Source organism: Perca flavescens, chromosome 6 (assembly GCF_004354835.1).
Source record: "Perca flavescens isolate YP-PL-M2 chromosome 6, PFLA_1.0, whole genome shotgun sequence".
NCBI lineage: Eukaryota > Metazoa > Chordata > Actinopteri > Perciformes > Percidae > Perca > Perca flavescens.
Window position 1 is genome coordinate 26,937,996 of NC_041336.1, and position 16,447 is coordinate 26,954,442.

Here is a 16,447-nt window from a genome sequence, read left to right on the forward strand (position 1 = left end):
AACCGTGCGATGGGTTCTTGCAGTTGTCCCGTCCCTCTAAATCACTCTCCCTCCTCGCCTACATCCCCCTGCCTCTTACCTGAACATCCTCTACTCACCGATGCATCTGGGTATCTTGTTGTGGTTGCTCCAGGTGCCGTCTGGCTGGCAGACTGTGGTCGTCAGCTCTTTAGAGGAGAGTCTGTAGCCGTTGTTGCAGAAGTAGGTCACCCGTGTGCCGACAGAGTAATCAGCAGCGAGCACACCTCCGTTCACTGGCGCACTGGGCACACCGCATGACACAGCTGCAGGCGGCAAAAGGACAGTTGTCGTCACACGTTTATGTGCAATACAAGACACATGCTAGAGAGATTTGCAGAAGGACATGTGGTAAACACAGGCATTGTAGGCAGGCACATATTCACTTAAGTGTTAAATACACATGTATGTACTTCCACCAGTGTTGGGTGTGCAACCCCTTTCTGTTACACAAGCAATGCCAAGTGTTAGTTTTTCAATTTACGCAAGCAGCGATGTTGCTCAACATTGACATTGAACATCCCTATAGAATTGTGACAACAGACCTCACTCATGGCAGCCACAGCATGGAAAGCACAGCAGGGTTTTTCCTGCATAGAAGAATTTTTGGTGGCCCCCGAAAGAGATTTTAGTCAGCCCCAAAGTAAAATACCACAAGCGCCAAAATAAAAACAATTCAGATTAAAAACAACAATTTAAATCCTCTCCAAATGTGTTTAAAAGAAATTTACCAAACAACTTGTTGAACGGGCAGAACATAAACTTGAATAAGAGCGCTAATCTTAGTTTTATCTCCAGAGTATTGGATTCTCCCGGTATCTAAATATTAATATAATTTTTTTTTAACCAGTTTGTTAATTGGGGTTTTATTTACTCAAGCATAATATACATTTTTGTTTATCAAATTGTCAGAAATCACAGGTAAATGCATAGATTTCTGTCAAATAAGGTAACACAAAATTGCCTTTATTGTACGTGGACCGACTGCCGTCTTGCAACATCGTCTTGCTGAAATAAGCAGATACGTCCCTTAAAAATATGTTGCTTGGATGGCAGCATATGTTGCTCCAAAACCTGAATGTACCTTTCAGCATTAATGGTGCCTTCACAGATGTGCAAGTTACCCATGCCATGGGCACTAACACACCCTCATACCATCACAGATGCTGGCTTTTGAACTTTGCTCTGATAACAATCTGGATGGTCCTTTTCCTCTTTGGCCCGGAGGACATGACGTCCATGATTTCCAAAAACTATTTGAAATGTGGACTCATCAGACCACAGCACACTGTGTCAGTCCATCTCAGATGAGCTCAGGCCCAGAGAAGCTGGTGTCGTTTCTGGGTGTTGATATATGGCTTTAGCTTTGCATGGTAGAGTTTTAACTTGCACTTGCAGATGTAGCGACGAACTGTGTAACTGACAATGGTTTTCCTAAGTGTTCCTGAGCTCACGTGGTAATATCCTTTACATAATGATGTCGGTTTTTAATGCGGTGCCGTCTGAGGGATCGAAGGTCACGGGCATTCACTGTTGGTTTTCAACCTTGCCGCTTATGTGCAGAGATTTCTCCAGATTCTCCGAATCTTTTTATGATATTATAGAGTGTAGATGATGAAATCCCTTAATCCCTTGCAATTGTACGTTGAGAAACGCCATTCTTAAACTGTTGGACTATTTACTCACACAGTTGTTCACAAAGTGGTGAACCTTGCCCCATCCTTGCTTGTGAACAACTGAGCCTTTTGGGGATGCTCCTTTTATACCCAAATAACTTCAAATGAACCTGTTCCAAACAGGCGTCTTTTGTTGCTCTTGTCCCAGCTTTTTTGGAACGTGTTGCAGGCATCAAATTCAAAATTAGTGAATATTTGCAACGAAAAAAAACTATAAAGTTTATCAGTTTTAACATTAAATATTTTGTCTTTGTAGTGTATTCAATTGAATATAGGATGGAAAGGATTTGCAAATCATTGTATTCAGGTTTTTTGTGTCCCAACTTCATTGGAATTTGTATTATTTTTTTTTGTTTCAACAGTAACTCCTTCTATGAAGCACTCATACAGAAAAAGCAGCACTGTGTCCTTGCCCCATTCAGAGCGAATCTGGGTTACTGTGGCCTCAGAGTTTTAACCAGACAGAAAGCTCAAGCTAGTAGGTTTCAAGGTGTTTATCATCAGAGCCAAGTCAGAGGGAGTGAGTCAAGCAGGGAAACCAACATCTGCAGGGCCAGACTAAATGGGAACGGTTATGCAAACACACATATGATCAAATGGAGCAGCAATGGTAGCTGCACACTGTGAAACATCAAAGGTAGGAATCTGCCAACATGGCCTGGAGCCATTACATTGCCCCTCACCACCCCATGAGAGAATCGATCAACATTCATTTGCGATTACTGCTAAGTCACAATCTAACAGATGCTAATGACAAGCACTAAATGTTTTTCTACACTGCAGATGGAAAGTTTCAACTTTAGAATGGTGAAGTCTTTAGCTTAGAAGGTCAGTGGGCCTGTAACATTATTTAAGGTCATTGGTCTTTCTCTGAGATGGATGAGCAAAACTGATGGATGAATATACTGTACATTCTCAACATATTCAATATGGATTGGAAAGAATGATAGATTGAACATACTGTAATGTAATCTCCCCTATCTAGCAGACAGCAGATGGACAGCATCTGTATGAATATATTATTTCATTTTCAGCCACGGTTGGGTTTATGTGCTTTGGAAAAGCTATGTGCAATTACCAAACTGACGGAATTAATCACAGGTGTGAAGTGTTTTTAAATGATTTTAAAGTACATGACATACATATTTTTATTTCACTGTATCATGATAAAATGCAATTGAGCACACCATCTGTTGCCGTTTGCTGCTGTGCAAGTGTGTGCGTATGAGTATGTGCTAGTGCATGCAATCATGCGCACGTAAATGCACACATTTCACATGTGTGCATCAAACAACCCAATTAGTTGAGTGAGACCCAACAGCAGCAGACACTGCATGCTAATGGTGAGTTAGCCAAAGTAATTTGAAGAAGTGGAAATTGACAGAAGAAGGGAGGATTGATTACTGTTTTCTTTCCACATGAGAGGGTACTGGCTCTCAATCAGGCTGGATTCAGTTCAACTGCTAACAACACAGGAATAGGGCTTGGGCTGAGACACTCTGGTGCCTTAAGCGCCTGGCTGTTTGCCTGCTGAGCATAGGGGTGCAGACGCAGTGACCAGAAGAACAGGGAAAGAGGCAGGCTGAAGTTAGGAATAAAGGGCTGCCAGGGTCGATGTGCTCACCTTGACATGCAGGAACTGGCACGTCCCAGGCAAAGTAGCCATAGGTGGTCTTCTTGCACACAGCTGTGCCCTTTCCGATCAGCTTGTACCCCCTGTCGCAGGCCCAGCGCACCATGCTGTTAAGATGACCCCCAGTCTGGCTCACTACAAAGCCGTGTTGTGGGGAGTCTGGGGTACTGCAGTACATCGCTACAATAGATGGAGGAATAAAGGAACAGGGGAGAGGAGTGAGATGAATGGCAAGGCAAGAGAGAGAAACAGGAAATAAGGTGAGAATGATGTCAAAGAAAGGCAATAAAGAGACGCAGATGTTAACAGGGAAAAAGAGAAATGAAGCGGAGAAAAGAGAAACGGATGAAAGGCATTGACAAAGCTCCATTAGAGAAAAACTCAGGTGAACATTTTAGTCACAGTAAGGCTCCATTTTAAATGCAGAAAGATAATGAGGGAAAATGCCTGAGGAGTGTCATATCTATTTAGCACTTGGGCTGTGTGCCACACAGCAAAGGAAGTCCTCAAAATCATATTATTACTATTCCTCTCCTGCCTATGGGCATGCACATATTCAAATTGAATTAACACATGCCATACTGGTGCATCCTCCAGTTATTTGTTCCATAGCCTTCCTTTCCCTCATCTTACAGCCCATAGAACACAAAAAGGGTAAATTTGGTTTCCAGAATATGAGCACCAAATAGCCGATGGGACAGAAACTCCAAGGGAGGGCTGTGTGCTTCACAAACACTGTCAAACATTCCTTCAAATCAGCCTGACTGGGAGATAACAGAGATTTAAGACGAAAAGACATACACTGGGGTTTAAGTCAGTTGCCTGTTCAAGTCAATCAAGTCAAGGAGTTTTCTTTACAAAATTCATCACCCCGGCTTGCTTTCACAGTAACACTCTTGTGTATTAAATATAATGGAGACACTAACATGAAAAACTAATGTCTTTTGTGCTTTTTTCATTATTATTGATGCATTTCAAATGGAAGATTCCCTATGCTGATGTTGCTTAGCACCACTTGCTTTATTAAAGAGACAATTAAGAATTTAAAACCTTTTTAAATTAAGGAGTGCAAAACAGCATGAAAGCCTTACAGCGACTTTCCTCCTGCCTCATGTTTTTTTGGGTGTGAAAACATCTTCTATTGTGAGCCATAATCATTTCTGTAAAAATTCAAAGTAATTTTGTAAATTAAAGGATACTAAAAACTCAATAAATAATACCCCAAAGCAATCACAGCACACTGTGATAAAAATCATGGGGTCACATTGTGTCCACAGTAATATGCAGTAGCTGCAGCAGAGAGAGTTCAATGAATATTTGCCCCTATGTAGTGTTATCACTCATTCAATTGAAGTGTCTCTTCACAGTGCCTACAATATAAATGCCAGAGTTGTAAACCCATGACTTTTATCACTTTTCTGTAGTTTAGAGACAACATATATTCAAATAGCACTTATAAAAAGAGAATATGATTATAAGTTGGATACATACTTTGATACTCACCCACGTATCTGATGTGGAAGCCGCGTCGGTTGGTGCCGTGATCAGAGGACCAGCGCAGTAGCAGCTGGTGGCCTGTGGTGGTCATGCTGAAGGGTGTTTCAATGTCTCCACTGAGTGATGCCATGCTCTGGCTGTAGATGTTGGGACCTGAACACAGATAGATGGACAAACACAGTTTCCCAGGAAAAGATCCATGTCAAAAACAAGTATTAATGTAGACAGACGTGAACATACATCTTCTATTTTTAGTAATAAATAGCATTAATTACAGATACGGTAGTGAGAACACAAGACCAAATATTCCGTAACATATTTAAATGATTAATCATGGCATCAACTATACAGTAGAAGATGAAGAATGAATGTTTTACTGGGATATACTAAACTTCATAACCCAAAATGAACACATCAATTGTTTCAGTTAAGTAACAAGTTCAAACTTCCAGCAGAACCCACCATCAAATATTTCCAAGATGTCAAACTCCTTCTCTGTCTGGAAGAGTTCAAAGTGCAGAGTCATGTTGTAACCCTTCTCCACGTTGATCAGCCAGGAGCACATCTGGAGATTGGGGTAGTTATCAGGGTAGCCTGGACTCAAGATCACCCCCGTTGAGTCAAAACGCACCTCATGGGCTGGACATTGGACTGGAAGAAAAGAAACAGTATAAGGGCAAGGCAGTGTCAGAGGAAGACAAAGAGACAGAGGGAGGACAACAGAGACAGAGAGAAGAGAGGAAGGGACAAAGGTTGGACAAGAGGTGAAAGAGGGAGATAGAATCCCATTTCAGGCAGAAAACAGAAGAAACTGATGCATAGGAGAGGGGATGAAAGGCACAGTTAGATAAGGCCAGATGAGGTGAGGGAAGGAAAGACAGGAATGCTCATTTTGACAGGAGAAAGGACATTGAAAAAAATAACTAGTCCTGAAACAAGTCACTGATTCTTGGGAATTGGGATAAAACAGGTTTTAATTTTGAAAATAAAAAGTTAGTTAAATTACAAAATCTGAAGGTATATCATTATAGACCAAAGTGTTGGCTGTTCAGCAATGTACTGGTGCAACCTCCTCATTTTGTGTTTTTTTCATAAAATAGACGGTTTTCCAGTTATTACTTTGTTTTTGTCAACACCGTCAGACACAATAAAAAGCATATTATGTTTTATTTATTTAGTCTAATATGTATTTAGTTTTTAAATCATTACCTGACATTTGTAGTACATAGATATGCTGTTAAATGTTGAATATTCACTTTTGTTGATTTTTTTATACTGTTTCACATGCACTCCTTTAAAAGATCTAACATCATACAACGTTTACTTTAAGCCTAAATAGAAAAAAGTAATGTTTTTTATTTAACAAACATATATTTGTATTAAAAGAGACTTTTACTTTAATAATTCAACAGCACTGAAGAAACATATTGTAAGCATATTCATTTAAAACAAATAAAACTCCCTCTGACGGTGGTGACTTTAGAACTGACGGTGGTGACACTAATCTGGTGACAGTGGCCTCATAACAACATACAATTCCAAAATGTATACCACACAAGATGGCTTCTTGCTTAACAACTTCATTTAAATATTGGGTCCAAAAAATAACAATCCTGAGCATGCATATCATGTGAAAGAGTAGGTTTTTGTCACCACCGTCAGGTTTTTTGTGACGTCCCGTCTGACGGTGGTGACAAAAACCTCCAAATAGTCGTTAAGGGAGGCTTGAATATAATTGTTGGTCACAATAAATACGGGCTCACGGCTGTGGTTCGGCCGCAGCCTCGAGGTTGAACCACAGCCGTGAGGATATCCACCAAAACCTGACGGTGGTGACGTCTGACAGTGGTGACAAAAACCTACTCTTTCACATGATATGCATGAGTTGTTCACATTAGCCATCTTGTTTCCCCTCTATTGCTAGCTACTTCAGACCTCTTCTTAAAAAGTATACATTTATGTCATAATCTAATCTAATATTTTTTATACAAAAGAGACGGTGTTGACATGTTATGGTGGCGACAGTAGCAGTGTCCAAAAATATGAACAAGTTGAAGAGAAAATAGCAAATTTAAGGGAGCTTGAGTGATCTTGAAGCATGCAGTAGAGCTGAAGGTTTGAAAATGGGGTCCTCAGGAATGTAGTTGACCTTTTAGTTGCCTGACTTTATTGCTTTTTATAAATATCTGACGGTGGTGACGAATATGTGGGACACATTTTGAGCAACCACAAAATAATAGTAAATATTGTTAAAATCTCACTGTTTGCAGTTTTTAAAACATATTACAATGTACTATTTCATGTGGTAAAGATATTATTCAATTAAATTATGACTTTATGTTTTTTTAATCAAGTTGAAATGATTATCTCCTATCCGAGGACAACTGATTTTGTAGGCAATGGGCCAGCAATTAATCATTAAATTAATAAAAATTAAAGATAAAACTATAAAAGAGCCTTACATGTGTGTAAAGGACCCCCTGATTATAACCTAGATTCTTTTTATTCATGAAAATGTTATTAATTTCCAACAGAATTGGCACTTTTCTTAGTGGGACATGTTTTTGCCAAAGTTTCAAGAATCACTGAATTACATTTTAGCCACAATGATATTGAGCCTACGGGCTGAGCTGGTGAGTCTGCTGTTGTCACCAGGCTGCCCTAATATCAATCTATCATATACTCAGCAGGTGAGACAGCTAACTTTGTATGGAAAAATTATGTGTGTGTGTGTGTGTGTGTGTGTGTGTGTGTGTGTGTGTGTGTGGGAGGGGGGGGTTGCTCAGAGTATTCCCTTCATTTCCTGTAGGCTGGCATGTCTAAAATAATGACAGTTCTGTTTCTTTCCTTTCCTGCTGGTAACAGAAGTTTCTCTTCTGGGCCACTAGTGAAGAAACATGGCACATATGAAAGGTTAATGTGAAGAACTGTTCTAGATAAAAAGGTCACTGGAAACATTCGGACACAAAGAAAAAAAAAGCAGAGCGAAAGAATTGTAAGTATAAATATTCCCGCTGGCGAGTCGCCGTAGACATTTTAACTAAAACAGCCTTTGACTCAAAGTTAACAGGCAGATATGATCTCCAAAAAGTCAAAGTCAGTGATTTTCTAAATAACACTACACAATACACCAAAGGCCCTCTGTGGGAACCAAGGTCAAGAAAATTTCTCATTACGTTATCTCAACAACAAAGAAAATACTTGAATTGAAGAAAAAAACAAAGCATAGGATTTAATATTTATAGAAAACACTGTACGGTTTTCATTCAGGAGGCAACAAATCTCAACTCGATCTGTTCAGAAACTATATTAACATAGCAATTTAATATGAAATAGCAATATTTTTCACTACCATTCCATGACAGTTTGTAAGAATTTCTTCATAGATTTACACTTTTGAGTCTGTGGAAATGAAGAAAATGCATATTTATATGTTTTACTGGCCACAGGGGTAAAACACACGATGGAAAAAGTAGAAACTTTGAGTCATGCCACCTAATAGAATTTGAGTGGTCAATCAGTAGTCAGTCTGTAATTTCTAGCAAGTTTCATTTTTAATATTAACTATATTATTATTATTTTAATATAGTTTCTTAAACACTTCGTTATTCAAAAACTTGAGTTACGACTCTCACTAGTGATATGATGGAGTTAAGAATGGGGTCTTCATTTGGTGCAGTTAGATCAATTCACACGGCTGCTTCCTCAGTTCTGTCGTCAGCAGGAGCCTCTGCTTCTACTGATGCCAGTGGGAATATTTGTCATAGAGCCAGCACAAATTCAGCTTAAAGGAAATCAGTGGTGAAAGAAGTATTCAGATCCTTTACTTAAGTAAAAATACTGTAAAGTATACCACACTGTAAAAATACTCTGTTACAAGTAAAAGTCCTGCATTGAAAGTTAAAGTATTTTAGTTTAGTTTTAGTTTAAGGAAATATGTGACATTTGTAAGTAATTGCTACTAACAATTGCTAATTTCTATTCTACAACATTTTCACTATTACACTGGGGTTACCAACATAAAAAAAAAAACATTTAGACACTGTACAGATTTCCATTCCCTGCACCACTTAACAATATTGGATAAGATGTACATGAAATTGACTCACTTGATAAGATCAAACACACCGTACATAGAACAATCTTTCAGGCAAGAGTTTGTTGAAATAATTGAGCCCTCAATACTTGTTTATTAAGCTAACGTTGCCAGGCAACAAACACAATTGTATCCAGTAAGCACAGTTGTGCTTTGCCTCAAACTTTAGTGCAGGGATTAAAAATGAATCATGTGAAGCTTAAAACAGTTTCAGACACCTCAATACTACTACCTTATAAGATGGGTTTTTAGAGGACCATGATAAGGCTAGGACGATAATCTGAAAGCAGACTAAAGCTTACAATGTATTTATATGGTGATTTGGCTATTATATAAATGTAAACCTCTGTACCTTAGCGTAAAAAAAAAAAATGCAAGGCAGCCGAGATACTGTTATTATCATCATACTGGCTCAAATACTGTGATATATATTATAAATAACATAGCTCAAGTATCAGGCAGATAAATACAATTAATCAATAAAACAAAAATCTCTAAAAATGAAAAAAATCCTACTTTAAATACAACTGTTTAAATGATATTTCATTGTATCTTGTAAATACAATTCGCATTAAACAGTGAATTAGCCAAACAATTAACCAACAATCTTTAGCCAGTGACATTCAGGTAACTACTGAAATCATGCACTGTCTCTGAAGACCCTTACTGTACATACAGTATTGTACAGTTATTTTGCAAAGGCATTCATGCCAAAATTATGTTTTTAAAAAGAACTGGCATTGTCATTTGTTAAATCTTGCAAACATTGCAAGATGTATCTCTGTAATTCCTTGTAAAAACCCCCAATTGTTTATTCTTTTACTCAGCACACGTGTATTGAATGACAATGCCATGACAATGGCTGTTGCATATTGTCGGCTGCAGAGACATCATACAATAAAGCTTACATAAGTATAGTAAAGATGAAGTTAGAGCAGTTTTTTTTTCATCAGATTTTCTGACATGAAAATCAATGGGAATGTGAAAACCAATACGACAACATTTATTAGGTTAGACACTCAACCTCAGTGTGGCAGATAGTTTACCAAGCAAACACAGCAGTCAACTCAATTGTGGCTCTATCCTTGATCAAAGCTACTGCATAACCTTCCTCATAGGAAGACAGAGCCTAGGGGAAATATCTGAAAAACCAGGGGTATTTGGGGGTGAAATTGCATAGCCATGCAAGGACATTTCAGTGTTATCTTATAAGCATAAAATGACAATTAACACAAGGGTTGACAGCAAACAAAAGCGGAATCGAGGAACACAGGAGAATTCTTTTTCCTGCCATGTCGGCAAGCTGCAAACAGGAAACGGCCCCTTTACAAGCTTACTGTAGCAGTCTCTTGGATGTGAATTGCAGGTCAACTCAAATTAAGTTAAATTGTACATGTCCCAAGGAGAGCAATTAGTTTCGTGCTAGAGGTGGCACAAGGACATAATATATCCAACACAAGAACAACAATGATATGGTGATCTATGAAACTGGCAAACTAACCAAGAAGTCATACAATACTACTAAAATAGTACTACTATGCCAATTTAATGCTCAAGGCAGATTTTAAGGAGCCATTCGATCAAGATTTATATGACGACACATTTGGTTGCACTCTTTAAATATGCCATACAATACTCAATTCACTGTATTTTGCCTGATATCTGTTCATTTGGTATGGATTTTTAACCAAAGACTATATAAAAAAGTGGACATAGCCTCAGGCTGCCTGAGTGCCTTAAACTTGTATTGTTACAGGGTTTATGCCTGGCCGACAGTCTTCCCACAACATTAGACGTCTACTTAACATCATCCACTCGCCAAGCAATGATACCCCGGAGATTGTGGTTTCCCTCTACGCCAAAAACAGGCAGGAACATCGTGTTGAAAAAGGTTGAGAAAAAAAAGGCACTACCATAACGCTGGACACACATATTCTGGAGCCGACAGAATTGTCTCTGTACTCGGTCTGGTTTCGATATTTGCAGATTAGCTCTCATAACCGGCCGGATGGTTAGCGCACTGACATGAGTCCATGAGGCGAATGTCTGATTACTCCACATTTTAATTGGGATATTTTGTGATTACATTCTGAATCTGCCACGTTCTCTGTCAGGTACATGTAGTAGTACGATGTCTTCCTCTGATGTAGAAGTACACTGTAATTCAGTAGTAGGCTATATAGTTGAGTTGCACATTAAGTAGTTTGGGGTCCTTCTGTAATTTTGGTATACAATTTGGTTCTGGAGAATGCTACAAGCAGCAATACCACAGGCCAAGCAACGGCCCGTTCCATATTTTCAACGGGCACTGTACTAGTAGAAGTATAAACTCCAATTCCAATGAAGTTGGGACATTGTGTAAAACGTAAATAAAAATACAATTATTTGCAAATCCTTTTCAACCTATATTCAATTGAATACACTACAAAGACAAGATATTTAATGTTAAATGTTGTAAACTTTGTTTTGTTTTTTGCAAATATTCACTCATTTTGAATTTGACAAAATTATGTAAAAGATATTACCACGTGAGCTCAGGAACATTTCGGAAAACCATTGTCAGTTACACAGTTTGTAGCTTCATCTACAAGTGCAAGTTAAAACTCTACCATGTAAAGCGAAATTGTTTTTGGAAATCATGGATGTCATGTCCTCCACGCCAAAGAGGAAAAGGACCATCCAGATTGTTATCAGCACAAAGTTCCAAAGCCAGCATCTGTGATGGTATGAGGGTGTGTTAGTGCCCATGGCATGGGTAACTTGTACATCTGTGAAGGCACCATTAAAGGTAAAAGGTACATTCAGGTTTTGGAGCAACATATGCTGCCATCCAAGCAACGTCTTTTTAAGGGACGTATCTGCTTATTTCAGCAAGACAATGCTAAGCTACAGTCTGCACGTGTTAGAACAGTGTGGCTTCATAGTTCAAGAGTGCAGGTACTAGACTGGCCTGCCTGCAGTCCAGACCTGTCTCCCATTTGAAATGCGTTGTGCAAATGAACAAAATGCATATTTATATGTGCATTATGAAGCGCAAAATACAACAATGGAGACCGCGGACTGAACAACTGAAGTCGTACATCAAGCAAGAAAGGGGAAAGAATTCCACCTACAAAGCTTCAACAATTAGTGTCCTCAGTTCACAAATGCTTATTGAGGATTGTTAAAAGGAAAGGTGATGTAACACAGTGGTAAACATGCCCCTGTCCCAGCTTTTTTTGAACGTGTTGCAGGCATCAAATTCAAAATGAGTGAATATTTGTAAAAAAAACAATAAAGTTTATCAGTTTGAACATTAAATAACTTGTATTTGTAGTGTATTGAATTTAATATAGGCAAAATTGGGCAGCACGGTGGCTCAGTGGTTAGCACTTCTGCCTCACAGCAAGTTGGCACTGCAGAGTTCGATCCCCGGTCCGGGCAGGGCCTGTCTGTGTGGAGTTTGCATGTTCTCCCTGTGTTTGCGTGGGTTTCCTCCGGGTGCTCCGGTTTCCTCCCACCATAAAGACATGCATGCTAGGTAACTAGACTACAGTTGAAAATTAACCGTCTAGCTTACAATGGTGGATTTACAGAAATGTTGATTAATGTGCATTGTCCTAATCAAATGAATACATCTTAAATACGATTTGCAAATCATTGTATTCTGTTTTTACTTAAATTTTACACAATGTCCCAACTTCATTGGAATTGGGGTTTGTATAAGGCTGTGGTTACCCTTGTCTTTTCAATGTGAGACCACATGCCGACTGAGTTCGGATCTCAGTGAGGTGTGGACAGCATATTGACAAAATCCGGACAATCTATCAAACGTAGGTCTTGCATTGTCTTCCCGCCACACAGGAGTCCCTCTCCAGAACCGAGAGCAAAAGGAAGAAATTCGAAGATGGAGGATAACCGAGGCTGGAGCACAGCTGAGACCCGCTGTCATTTAGCACTGCCGTCACTGTGGCAGCTGCATTAATCACATGTCAGCGCTGTCCTCAACAAAGCACGTTTCAAACTTGCCTGGCCACCATTAAAATATAAACAAAGTAGAAAGAAAAGAAGAAGGCAAGTGCCATTTAGGATGCACTTGTTGAGCGGAAATATATCCCGATGGAAATGTATATCAGATCAAAATCCGCTCAGGCAGATCGCATAGAAGTGTCAACTGTGAACACACATATGCAGACACATATTTGCGGACAAAGCTGAGTTCCGATCTGGTGCATTCGATCACAAAAGTCGCATTGAAAAGTGTAACCCATGCCTATGAGAAAATGAACCTACTTCTTACTCACTAATTTATTACATCAAACATTTTCCTAACGAGTTTATGGACTCTATTGCTAGTTTCATGTACAGCCTGAATCAATCAGTATGATGACAGCATGATGTTCATTTTGTAAATTATGCTCCCAGTTAGAGTAAAATAGACAATAAAGCAGGGGATGCTTCAGGGCATGGCTACCTTGTGACTGACTAGTCGCTACCACGGCTACCTGTCAATCAGTATAGAGGCTTAGCAATGTGTATCCATGGCACTGTGTACATTTAAATAGCTTCGCACTTGTTTTTGGGTGTTGTCAGTGTTTTCCTCTCAGAACTTTGACCCTTTCACAGAGTGTTTTCAGTTCATGAAAGTTAATTGTAACATTTTAGTTGCCTAAAAGTGTCCTGTTCAGAAGAAAAAAAAAAAAAAAAAGTGTCCTGTTCAGCGTCCAATTGTACTAAAAGACATTTTTTCACGCAAGTACATTTAGTTATAAGCCTGTTTTTTTTTTTTACCAGCCAAAATTAACATTCCAATTAATCACAGTTAAAATAAATTACAGATGGACACAATTTACTATGATACAGTTTATGAGAGTTTGAGCTGTCCAACATGAAATAGTTTAAAACATTTCAAATTCTGCTGTAGGATTGATTGCCTTGCACAAGAAACCAACTGAAAAACAATGTTGTGTTCACCCAGAATAGTCCCAAGATGCTTTGCCCATCTGGATTTGGCAGGTTAATTTAGTCACTCACATTAAAGCTTGTGAAATTATTTTAAGTACAGTATGCGAGTTTTAGTTGATATGAGCTAGTTGGTCTTGGCAGAGCTCTGTGTAAGGTCTTGGCAGAGCTCTGTGTAACAGTAACACATGAGAAGGAGGTGAGCTGGCAAGACCAACATAGACAACATAGCTTGAAATATTTGCCCTCAATTGGCAAAAAAGATAAAGATCAAATTGTTCCAAACTATTCCTATTGTTGCTGATATGCTAAGTTGGTCACTTTCAACCAAACAACAAAATTAAGAATTGGAAAACATTTCACTGCAAATCCATTAATATAATAATCTGTATGCCAGACATGTATGATGCCGTCTTCAAGTATGCAATGAAGCTTTTCTCTCCTCTGTTTCCCATTTACAGTATCTTTACTCTGCACTGTCTAATACGCTAATAAAATGCTGTAGGACTTCATACCCCTTGTGCTTTTATAAATTATTGATTTAAAAAAAAGCCCAATGCAGCACAAGTAAATATAAGACCTGTTGTTTTCTGTACATCAAAGAAAATTTGATCAAATTGCCACGTTTTGGTCTCTTTGACCTTTGTGCATACACTAATAGAACTATTCATTGGCAGTGCTGCATGTAGCCTTTATGAATAAAGTATATAGGAATGTAAGTAGCTTAAAATAGCTTGGATCACCAGTCAGGTCACTCAACTTAAGCTTTGCTATACGATGTGTTCCTTTACTTGTGGCACTTTCCATGTACTAAAATGAATTTAGCCAAATTCTTTCTTTTAAGAGCAAAACAATGTCAGCTGCAAAAACGCTACAGGGTAAGAACCAAGTCATCACGGCAGACATCAAATAATAACAGCCAGGGATGAGCAAATAGGTTCCAAATCACTAGTCCTATTCTAAGATGCTTTATGGATGCAGGCTCTGGGTCTGTCGAGCATTTGTCATGGCTTGATCACAAGTCCAATGCAATTACTCATAGTTTCTAGAAATAAAAAGACAGAAATGCTCATCAACTCAAGAATAGACAAAGGACTTCAGGGCCCTTCAAAAGATGCCTATCCCCACAGGGAATAGAAGATTTCAGAGCGCTCTGTTGTCTGCGGCAGAGATGTACTGGCATGACAGGCAGGTTGAGGGCATTTGTTTTTTGGTCAAAACAAAATCTTTGATGCAGACACTACAGACAAGTTATTTTTCTTTGCTTCTGTTTTGAAAATCTTTCTTCTGAAAAAGCATGGCTACGAAGACATTTTACATCAATTAAAGCCATTGGGCCATTTGAGCAGGGATTAAGGGGTAAAATATAAGCTTCCATCTTTCTATGGAATAAACAGCTATGACTGGCCTCCATCAACCTTGTTACATTGCAAAAAAAAAAAAAAAAAACATGTAGATGAAACCTGCTGATCTGTTTCACACTGATCACTCACAGCCAAGTGCTGGTACAAGGGGAGTGCAGGTCTATGATCGTGGGTCAGTAGTATTCCAACTCTGAGTCTTGACAAATTAGAATAGAGATGCAGTTTGCCACCAGGAGCCTTCTGTTAAATGATGCATCAAAAGTGGGTGCTGCTGACTGCAACCAACCTTGGCAGAGTGGCGTCTAGCACACACATGGAGGCACACATAACGGAACATGGATACACATAAATGCGAGTGCATGTGCACACACAGACATTTGAACACACATTGAGAGGAAACGCATGCAAACACACAGAAAACATATCCATACCCACTCATACATTGAAGAAAACCAACCTTGACAGACTGGTGGGGGTCCATCCATCTGTAGCCGCTCTCCAAGTCGACAGGTCAGAATCTCACTGCCCACCAAGGTGAAGCCCGGCAGGCACGAGTACCGAATGATGTCCCCTGTGAGGTCATTCACACACGCAATCATACAAACACATACCGGCCAGGAGACGATATGAAAAACATATCCATCCATTCATGCGCCCACCAAGCCACCCACACCCACACACACACAGAGCTGTTAGTAAAAGCCTTCTCAGCACCAGCACTTGAAACAGTAATCAACAACACATTTTCAAATGAAGATTGACATCCCCTTAGCTAGCTGGAGTACTGAAGGCACTTCATTACAGGCGCGCGCACGCACACGCGCACACACACACACACACACACACACACACACAGGCAGCCACACACACACAGGCAGCCACTAGCCATATGATTTTAAATTCTGACTCACTTCTGAACACTGAAAATACAAACAGCTTATGAAGAGCTAATTAGACCTTCCCTCAAACTAATATTTAATTGCAAGAAAAACTCAAAAGAAAGAACTATAAGAAGGAACAACAAAGGGCAAGAAATATAGACAAAAGCACATTGCAGGTTAAATGATAGAATGAAGTTGCAAAAACATCTGTCCAGTGCCAGTATTATACATTTACATTTATATATTAGAAAAATGTATACGCCCAAATGAATATGTACTACAGACAATGCTGTTAAAGCAAAGCTCTAAACATTAAAACAATGGTTTCAAAGAACAAATAA

The 16,447-nt window shown here is 39.1% G+C and overlaps 1 protein-coding gene across 4 annotated transcripts in view; it reads right to left on the reverse strand.

Moving 5' to 3' along the window:
* Window positions 1–16,447, reverse strand: part of LOC114556692 (CUB and sushi domain-containing protein 3) — a 258,762-nt gene that overhangs the window by 57,313 nt on the left and 185,002 nt on the right. For 3 of the 4 annotated variants that reach the window (XM_028579712.1, XM_028579711.1, XM_028579714.1), the window contains exons 46-50: window positions 15,683–15,796; window positions 5,287–5,475; window positions 4,819–4,977; window positions 3,319–3,507; window positions 99–284 (exon numbers count right to left, since the gene is read on the reverse strand). In XM_028579712.1, coding sequence (XP_028435513.1) covers window positions 99–284; window positions 3,319–3,507; window positions 4,819–4,977; window positions 5,287–5,475; window positions 15,683–15,796 — 837 coding nt within the window. The remainder of the gene's footprint in view (window positions 1–98; window positions 285–3,318; window positions 3,508–4,818; window positions 4,978–5,286; window positions 5,476–15,682; window positions 15,797–16,447) is intronic. The other variant, XM_028579713.1, reaches the window with a different exon arrangement.